Here is a 10222-nt window from a genome sequence, read left to right as displayed (position 1 = left end):
AATTAGAATACAAAAATTTTGACCAATAATACATAAATTTTAATGAACATCACATAAATTTTAATATACAATATAAATTTTTTAAAAGATTATGTGTCCAAAATATTGACACCAAACTAATAAAATATATACACTATATAAATTTTGATATACAATACAAAAATATTAGTGTATAGCATAAAAATTTTAGTATGCAATACAAAAATTTTTAAAAGACCACGTATGTAAAATATTGACTTATCTAATTAATAAAATATATTCACAATAAAATTTATGTATTATATACAAAAAAATTTATATATTATATAAAAATATTTTATATTATGTGCAAAAATTTTATACAATATCGATAAAATTTGTGTTTTATATAAAAATCTTTAAATTATATCAATAAATTTAAACTATATGAATAAATTTTATATTTTTTATTAAAAAGTTTTGTGCTGCAAAATTTTTGTTTGTTGAACTTACGTCAAGTTGATTGAATTTATTATACGTAGAACATGAGCGTTTTTATAAAATAGAGGAGAGAGAGGAACAGAAAACTGAAAAGGAAAGAGCAGTGAGAGAAAAATAAAACAAATGTATTTTGGTGTGAGGAGGACGTTTTGGTTCTTGAGAGCGTCTAAGTTCTCTTCATGTTAACGATGTGGGACCCTCTTTCTCTCTCTCAAATCCAGCTCACCTCCTTTTTCTTCCAAGAAACAACGGCGCTTCTCTTCTCCCTTTCCTTTCATGGTTTTCTTTTCTGGTTTCTCATTGTTGGAAAATGGAGAATACCCACTCTCTCTAACCCTTCATAAAGATTCTCTCTCTCTCTTTCTCTCCCAATAATCCATTTCTTCTTTCCTTTCGTTTCAACACAAAAGCCTTTTTCAGCAAAAAGCCTCCAACTCGCTTTCCTCTTATAGCAACCCCTCCTCCTCCTCCTTCTTCTTCATCTTGATCTTCTTGTCGTTGAATGATAAAGACGGGTTCTTTTTCATTTTGGTGTTGTTGGGTGTGTGCTCTTTCTAGTTGTTTTTGTTCTCAATGGTGGTGCAGTTAACGTTGTTCTAAAGCAATGGACTTTGGTGGTACCCATGGTGGTGGTGGTGATGGTGGTGGAGATGGAGTGATCCTTTGATGTTTCTGTAACTGAAGTTTTGATTTTGGTGTTCCATAAAAGGGGTAAGATCTGATGTGAAGCTGGAATATTTGATTGCATTCAAGGAGATATGGTTCTTCAGGTACTCTCTATTTTTGCTCAGCATTACAGGGTTTTATTACGCTTCTTTATTTTTTGGTTTTATTTTGTTATTTTTATTTTTCGGGGAGAGCTCTCAGTTCTTACACGTTGTTGTTGGACTTTTGATTTTTTTAATAGTTTTTTTTGGACTTTGCCTTCCCCCCAGGTTTTGTAATAGCCTAGATTTCCTTGATTCTTTTATTCTTTTTGTTTTTTATTTTTTATATCCCTTATATATTTTTTTTATATATGTTTTTTTTATTTTAAATTATTTCCATTTTTTGTTGATGGGGAATGCCATCTTTATCTGTTGACAACTGTGTTATTCACCGATTCATGCCATTCCAATCCATAAGGTGCTATATAAGATTGAAACAATGAACCAAGGTTGAACCTGAAATCACAAGAGTGAGAGAAGTGAAACAAAAAAGTCATAGAATTGTGTCTTTTTACTTTTTCCCTTCCCCTTTTTTAAGGATCTCATATTTTGTTTTTTTCCATCTTTGGATCTTACTTAGCTTTGTTGGCAGGTCAAGGCAATTTGAGGAAATTGTTGGAAGATTTTTTCTTTGATTTCTAGCTATGGCCAATTAATTTATACATATGTGACATATGCTTAGATGGATTGAAGATCAAGAACTACATATATATATTGGTATCAATGTTAAAAGCAGTGGCATCTTGGTTCTTGTTGATTTGCTCACTCCTCTTATGGGTAACTGTATCTGCAACAACAACAGATAATGGATTTCCAAGATGCAACTGTGATGATGAATCTAGCTTGTGGACTATTGAGAGCATTCTAGAATGCCAGAGAGTTGGGGATTTCTTGATTGCTGTGGCATACTTCTCAATCCCCATTGAGCTTCTTTACTTCATAAGTTGCACAAATGTTCCTTTCAAATGGGTGCTTATACAGTTCATTGCCTTCATTGTTCTTTGTGGATTGACGCATTTGTTGAATGGGTGGACTTATGGCCCTCACACTTTTCAGCTCATGGTGGCACTCACCGTCTTCAAGATTCTCACGGCGTTGGTGTCGTGTGCCACGGCGATTACGCTTGTCACGCTGATCCCTATGCTTCTTAAGGTGAAGGTCAGGGAGTTCATGCTGAAGAAAAAGACGTGGGATCTTGGACGGGAGGTTGGTCTTATAATGAAGCAAAAGGAGGCTGCAAGCCATGTGAGGATGCTCACTCAGGAGATTCGAAAGTCGCTTGATAGGCATACGATTCTATATACCACTTTGGTGGAGCTTTCTAAGACACTCGGATTGCAGACTTGTGCTGTGTGGATGCCTAATGTTGAGAAGACAGAGATGAACCTTACTCATGAATTAAATAGGAGGAATTTTAATTTTACTATACCAATTACTGATCCGGACGTTGTAAAGATTAAAGGAAGTGATGGAGTGAATATACTTGGTCCTGACTCGGCACTTGCTGGTGCAAGTAGTGGTGTAAATGGCGAGATTGGACCGGTTGCTGCAATCCGTATGCCAATGTTGCGAGTTTGTAATTTCAAAGGAGGAACACCGGAGTTAACGCAGGCATGTTATGCAATATTGGTATTGATTCTTCCGAGTGGAGAGACTAGATCTTGGAGCAATCAAGAGCTGGAGATAATTAAGGTGGTTGCTGATCAGGTTGCAGTGGCTTTATCTCATGCTGCAATTCTGGAAGAGTCTCAGCTCATGAGAGAGAAATTGGAGGAACAAAATCGCGCTTTGCAACAGGCGAAAAGGGATGCTATGATGGCAAGCCAGGCAAGAAGCTCATTTCAGAAAGTCATGAGTGATGGGATGAGGAGGCCTATGCACTCGATTTTGGGATTGCTTTCAATGGTGCAAGACGATAATTTGAAGAGCGAACAGAAACTTATCGTGGATGCAATGCTAAGGACGAGCAATGTCTTATCGAACTTGATAAATGATGCCATGGACAATTCGGCAAAGGATGATGGAAGATTCTCTTTGGAGATAAGGTCTTTCAGATTACATTCGATGATAAAGGAAGCGGCTTGCCTTGCCAAGTGCATGTGTGTCTATAGAGGATTTGGTTTTCTGGTCGAGGTCGAGAAGTCTTTGCCGGACAATGTAATGGGTGATGAGAGGAGGGTTTTTCAGGTAATTTTGCACATGGTTGGGAACCTTCTGGATCATAGCCAAAGGGAAGGAACTCTCGTACTTAGAGTTTTCGCCGAAACCGGAAGCCAGGGAAGGACTGACAAAGGGTGGACAAGTTGGAGACCAAGCTCATCTAGTGGTGATGTAAATATTAGATTTGAGATAGGGATCAACAGTAGTGATTCAGAAATTGGGAGCTCGTTTTCTTCAGGATTTGGAGTTAGGAAATTTTCTAGTGATAGGGTCGAAGGCCGATTGAGCTTCAGCATTTGCAAAAGGATAGTTCAGGTGAGTTTCAAGAAGTTTGTTATTTATGTCTACTTCAATAATATGCACATTAAGTCATTGAGTTTTGAATCTCTAGTTATGAACTGCATAAGTTCATTTAGTGACTGTTTTGTCTCTTGAATTTTATGTAATGCATTGTGAATTTTGTAGGAATTGAAATGCTAAAACATAGTTGCATATCCCATATTCAATTGTTAACTATAATTTTGTTCTAGTTCTTTAATTCATTTGAATTAGGATCATGAATAAGGTTCCATTGCTCTCTTTTGTGTTTTGAATTTGGATCATGATTCATGAATGGTACTTAGTCTCTTCTACTATGTTATTGGCAGCTGATGCAAGGCAACATATGGTTGGTTCCGAATTCTCATGGTTATCCTCAAAGCATGGCCCTCGTTCTTCGGTTTCAATTACGACCATCAATCAGCATAGCCATCTCGGAACCTGGAGAGTTTTCGGAGCGTACTGGTTCCAATTCTCTGTTGAGAGGTCTGCAAGTTCTATTGGCCGACAACGACGATGTAAATAGGGCAGTGACCCAAAAGTTGCTTCAGAAATTAGGCTGCATTGTAGCCACTGTATCCTCCGGATTCGAATGCCTTACTGCCATCGGACCTGCCGGAACTTCTTTCCAAATCATCCTTTTGGATCTTCACATGCCTGACATAGATGGCTTTGAAGTCACCACGAGGATTCGGAAGTTCAGGAGCCGAAACTGGCCGATTATCGTAGCGTTGACCGTGAATATGGGAGATGAGTTGTGGGAGAAGTGCATGCAGATTGGTATCAATGGAGTTATCCAAAAACCAGTTTTGTTGCAAGGAATTGCAAGTGAGCTCAGAAGACTCATAATTCAGGGAAATAATGTCCTGTGAGATTCTTCACATTTTCAAGCATCAATGAAATTTATTAAGTTATATTCTGAAGGTAGAAATTAGGTTTTGGGGGGTGGGGGAGAAGAAGAAAAAGAAAAAGAAAAAACTCTTTGGCACTTTCTGTTGGCAATGTTTCAACTTAGATATGTTATACACAGTTTGGAAATGAAGTAAAAGAAAATTGGTATACAGAATTAGTTATTATGTATGTATCAAATGTAATACATGCATATTCAGAGTTCAGGTCCAACAATATAACAGGATTTTCCTTTTTTTTTTTCTTTTCTTCCTAAATTAAGATTACATATGACACACTTAATGCAGTATATTAGGATTGTTTTAAGACTTGGCAATATGCTAGTGTTACTTTGATGAACCTTCAAAACATTAGAAACAAACGACTATTTGGTATGCCTGCTATTTTCACTATTTCCATGTTTCAGATTTTTTTAGTGGTTTATTTGGTGATAATTTTTTTAGTGAAAAAGATAGAAAAATATTAGGAATTTTAAATTTTTAAATAAAGTAAGTTATGGATTTATCTTGGATGCTTTGGGAAGACCTCATCACTGTTCCTAAATCAAATGATAAAAACAATTCTGTCTATATAATAATACACTTTTTCAAGTTCTACTTCTATATGCTTTCGTTATGCCATAAGGTTTGTGGGTCATCTGATTATTTTAATTAATATTTTTGGAAAAAAAGATTAATTCACAAAGCCAATATGTTTGCCTATATATATATATATAAGATAAGATTACATTACATACCGGCATAGAATAAATCTTAGGATTATATAATACGTGTCATATGCAAACATTTGGCACAGAGAACCTTTTTAGGAACCAAGAAATTTAGATATATAGAAGGGGTCTTGATTCCAGAGATATTATTAAAAGAAATGAATAAGTAATGAAAATAGAACAGAAATAATATTATAATAGAAGAAAAGAAAATGTCAAAATGGTAATAACAGCAAAGAAGGAAAGATATTATTATTATTATTATTACTATTATTATTGACTTATTGTTGTTGGGTTCAGGAATTATGAAATGGGTAGAACAATATGATTTATGGTAACAGTTTGGTTTCTTAGGTTCAAGGAATGAGAATGGAGCAGCTGAATTTTAATGTTACATGCATGAATCTGAGCACGTACCTGGAACACTTGTCCCTTTCATTAGGACCCATTTTATTTATTTTAATTTCCACATGACAACATACATGGCCCAACTTGGACTTCTTTTTAAAAACTATCTTATTTATTTATTATTATATCATACACTATTGATCCCCTTTGCTTTCAGTTGTGTGAGGGCTGCATTATTTGTCTCCTTCCTATCTAGGTTCGTTATTTTTGTTACTTTTTGTTGTTCGCTATAAATTCAACTCCCCTCTTGAAATAAAATAAAAATTAAAAATTAAAACGCATATCAAGAAAATTAGAATTATTTTGGCAATGTTTAAAAATTTTATACAGATAAAAATCCATAAACGCGTAACTATATATATCACAAATGAAACTAAATTGTAACAAAAATAATAAATAATATTGGAAATAGATAATAAATATGTTGAAATTTGACTGTATTAAACTAGAGAGAATGATATTTTATAGGTGAATAATATGGATAGTACAAGAAATAAAAATGATAACACACGTGCATGATGCATATATATATTTTATATGTGCATGTATGGTGCATAATTTCATGCATACAATAATGGGAGTACTTTATATATTACAATAATTAACTATATACTGTGAGTAATTTTTTATATGATCATCAATAGTTTTTTTTGGTATTGGGTTAAGTATAATTTTAGTTTCTATTATTTAGGTTGAAAATTTTTTGTCTTCAATTTTTTCCATATAAAATTATCTCTAAAATTTAATATAATTTTAAAAAGTTTTTTTGGACATATTAATTTTTTAAATGACCAAAATATTTTTTTTTTCTTTTCACTATTACCACCACTACTTCAGCTACTATCACTTCATCACCATTTGCACCACTCCACCCACTACTACCTCATCACTATTTGTTCATGAATTTAACCAAAAAAAATCTAACTTTCAACAACAATCCTAAATAAATCAAAACTAAAACAGCAATTCATCACTAAAATCATCATCATTAACAAGAAACAAAAAAATTAACAATAATCCATATTCAGAAATTAGGGTTTGTGATAAAAGAAAAGGGAGAGAAGAGATCAGAGTTCTGAACGGCAGAAGGCATGGAGGAAAGGCGAAGGGAGACACAGCAGTGACGCTGAAAACGTGAGGAATACGACGACCACCACCACCACCTCATCGATGACGACGAGGAGCTCGAGGATGAGGGCCAGACACATCGTAGCGAGGCTAGGGCGTGAGTCATGGTGTTGTGAGGGCGAGGGCCAAGCGACGGCGAGGGTGAGTCGCAATGAGCTTAGGACGTGAGTCACGGTGCTGCAAAGAGGAAGGCCAAGCGACAGCGAGGGCGACGACGAGACTTTCTACAAAAGGTGTGAGGGAGATAATGATATTGAGGGTATAATTGTCTAAATGACGATTTTAAAATTACGTTGAATTTTAAAAACAAATTTTGTATGTAAAAAAAAGTTGAGAATAAAAGAAATTTTCAACTTAAATCATAGAAATCAAAATTGTATTTAACCCTAAGTATGATGCATTATAATGTTTTAGTTTTAAGTCTTTATTTATTAGCGGCGCAAAATTAATTCATTATAAATAAATAAAAGGCATTGTCGATAAATAATAATGTTGCAATATTTTTATTCTTTGTAGGATATTATTCTCCACCTGTTTGGTTGGTTCTAAAGGTAGAATGACTAACGCAATCTATGCATCTACCAATATATTATTCTTAATTCATAGTTCATGCCTTACCGGTACAGTGAAGTCTTATAGTCTTCACTATTTAATGAGCAGCACAACACTTAGGTCCAACTGGGGAAGCATCAGTCCCTAACTATAATAATGGATTAATCATCAAAATGATTTTTAAAAGATCTTTACAATACTAGAGATCTAACTCGGCCTTTTTCCATTTCAAGAATGATAATAATCGACTCCTTAAAAAAATTACTTCTATCTTTAACATGATTATTTTGAGATGGTATAAATTTTTTAAGAAATTTTATTTATAATCTGTAAGAATTTTAAATTCTCATAAAAAATTTTAAGTAATAAAATTAACTACCACTAGTCTATTACAACTATAATCTCCGATCCTTTCTCATTTTTCTCATTATAATTTCTATTTTACTATTTTTTATACAACTATACTTTATTACCACTATTATTTTTACTACCACCATCAATATCAATATACACATCACTATTTTGTTTTTTCATTTATTGTATGATATTATCTTTTTTTTGTAAAAGATTTTTATACTGCTGCAATTATTTTTTTCTTGCAATATTTTTAAAAATAGTCATTCTCCACATGACCACCATTACTAATAGAAAAATTTTTCAAAAATAAATTATTAATTATTTGTAAGATTTAAAACCTCATATTATAAATAAAACTCTTCACAAAATTAATTTCTGTTACTGTTTGATGAATATTTTAACATAAGGTTTAATTGCCTTAAAATAATAATGGTGTATGCGGAAAGTGTCCCCCTCTTTTGGTAAGGGGTTATGTTGTCATTCTTAAATATTCTTAAATATAGACAATAGTCGAATTGAGTCTTTACTTAATTTTCATGTGTATTGATTTGATTTTTAAAGCTTAAAATATTTTAAATTAGTCCATAAAAAATATAATAACAAGTGTAATAACCCGTGCCATGCACGTAATAATATTAAAATTATAATTTTAAATTATTTTATTAAAATTAACTTGAATTGTAATAATTTAATTAATAATAAGTAATATGATGTGCATTGTTCGTATTTTTTTAAATATAGCATTAAATGTATTAACTCGAATGTAGGTATTAAGTATATAAGAATTATGTTTGAATTAAGAATTCTCTAAATGAAATTATCACATTTAAAATATTTAAATTATGATTTCAATCATAAATTATAATCATGATTTTAAAAAAATTATTTGATATGATATTACATTTTTTTTCTAGTTTACTATTAATATATTGATATTGCAAGTCTAAATTACAATATTTTACTAAATCTTGACTGAAAAAAAAAATAGTTATGTGTTTCTATCATTTAATTTATTTAATACACCATGTGCTAACACTAACGATATTTTTCTAAAAAAATATATTGATAAAAATAGATTACAAATATAATATAAATAAATAAAATATATAAATAAATGCGAAATCAATATGCTTACCAATGTCTTTGTTAAATTTTATAAATTAGAGAATACATTTAGTTGCTTGGTGATCACATAGATGATCAAGTAATTAGATTGTAAATTGATCTCACAGTGTGCACTTTATGTTTTTCTCATTTCTGAATGAAAGCGAAAATTAAGAGAAGTAAGTAGTAATACATAAAAAAAAAAAATTTGCACCACAACACATAATTATTACCAAAAGAAATATTCATATTAAAAAATATTAAAATTTTACATACTGCAAATTATGAAGATCAATCACAATGTACTTGTCATTTTTTTCTATTTTTGACCATGATATAAGTTTTTCGTTGTCAGACAAAAGTCCAATAACATTTAATTAAACAAAAAAAAATTGAATTAAAAGTACCAAATTAAGAACAAATGAGTGAATAACATAAGGAATTATAACTTTGTACGTGTATAAAATAAAGAGAATTTATTGATTTATTTTATGTTAAACGATAAAACTAACAATAGTATATTAATAAAAGGATATACCTTTAAAAAAAGTCACAATACAATTTTAAATATTTTCATAAATAAACTATTAAAATTTTTGTTATCGATAAAATAATTTATTATAATTTTTATCAATCAATTAATTGTAATTCAAATTGAATGATTATTTTGTTATGAAATTATTATTTCCTAATCTATTTATGGAAAATACATATATTAATTATAATCACAAATTAAGCTATTTTACATTAAATGACTTATATAATGGTCATCTCATTTATTATCATAAATGCTAAATTAAATAAGCCATTATTACTTTTGATTTAGAATTAAATGAGAATAAAATCAGAGATATTATTTTATTTGGCCTTTCGGGTTTAATGGTGTCACACTCAAATATAAATGGTGACTTCCGGATTTTAGTTTTCAACACATCAAAGCCACCTCTGTAACTCTTTTTTCATAAAAGGAATTGCAATTCAACTCTATCAGGGATACAGAAGGTTTTCAAAGAACAAGGGAGTGGTCTGAATTTACACGAATTCTAAATGTTCGAACTTACAATGTTTTTCAGTTGGTTGTCGTTACGAGAATGACTATAATATATACGTGTCTAAGGACTAAAATAGATTATATATTATTTAAGTAATTTATTTCTAATATTGGTATTTGATTAAATTAGATTTAGAGAAATTTAAATTGTTAACTCAATTTATATATTACGACTATTCTTTTTGAATATATTATTTTTATATTTTTAATATAAAATTTCTTTTTTTTATTTTTAAGTTTATTTACTATTAGAAAAAAACTGTTAATATGCGTATGAATGGGGCCGAAATTGAGGAATATATATGGATATAAAAAATATAAAAAATTATTGCATGATTATAGAATAAAAAATAATCATAT

The 10222-nt window shown here is 30.9% G+C and overlaps 1 protein-coding gene across 2 annotated transcripts; it reads left to right on the top strand.

Annotated features, from left to right (window-relative positions):
- Positions 1 to 567: 567 nt before the first annotated feature.
- LOC130950440 (ethylene receptor 2) lies at positions 568 to 4794 on the top strand. 2 transcript variants are annotated; one of them, XM_057878928.1, is made up of 3 exons: positions 568 to 1229; positions 1747 to 3641; positions 3974 to 4794. In XM_057878928.1, exons 2-3 carry the CDS (start codon positions 1890 to 1892, stop codon positions 4514 to 4516), a joined length of 2295 nt encoding a protein of 764 aa, XP_057734911.1. In that variant the 5' UTR covers positions 568 to 1229; positions 1747 to 1889; the 3' UTR covers positions 4517 to 4794. The 2 variants fall into 2 exon arrangements, with proteins under 2 accessions (XP_057734911.1, XP_057734910.1); XM_057878927.1 differs by having other exon boundaries at positions 569 to 1229; positions 1759 to 3641.
- Positions 4795 to 10222: the final 5428 nt, after the last annotated feature.

Source organism: Arachis stenosperma, chromosome 9 (genome assembly GCF_014773155.1).
Source record: "Arachis stenosperma cultivar V10309 chromosome 9, arast.V10309.gnm1.PFL2, whole genome shotgun sequence".
NCBI classification, from domain to species: Eukaryota; Viridiplantae; Streptophyta; class Magnoliopsida; order Fabales; family Fabaceae; genus Arachis; species Arachis stenosperma.
The sequence above is the reverse complement of the archived record's forward strand: the minus strand, read 5'-3'. Positions and strand labels throughout refer to the sequence as shown.

Bases quoted from the DNA above. Each gene is read 5' to 3' on its own strand.
- LOC130950440 (XM_057878928.1), top strand. From the start codon at position 1,890: ATGTTAAAAGCAGTGGCATCTTGGTTCTTGTTGATTTGCTCACTCCTC. The intron at 3,642-3,973 runs GTGAGTTTCAAG...TGTTATTGGCAG, and splicing joins TTTGCAAAAGGATAGTTCAG to CTGATGCAAGGCAACATATG.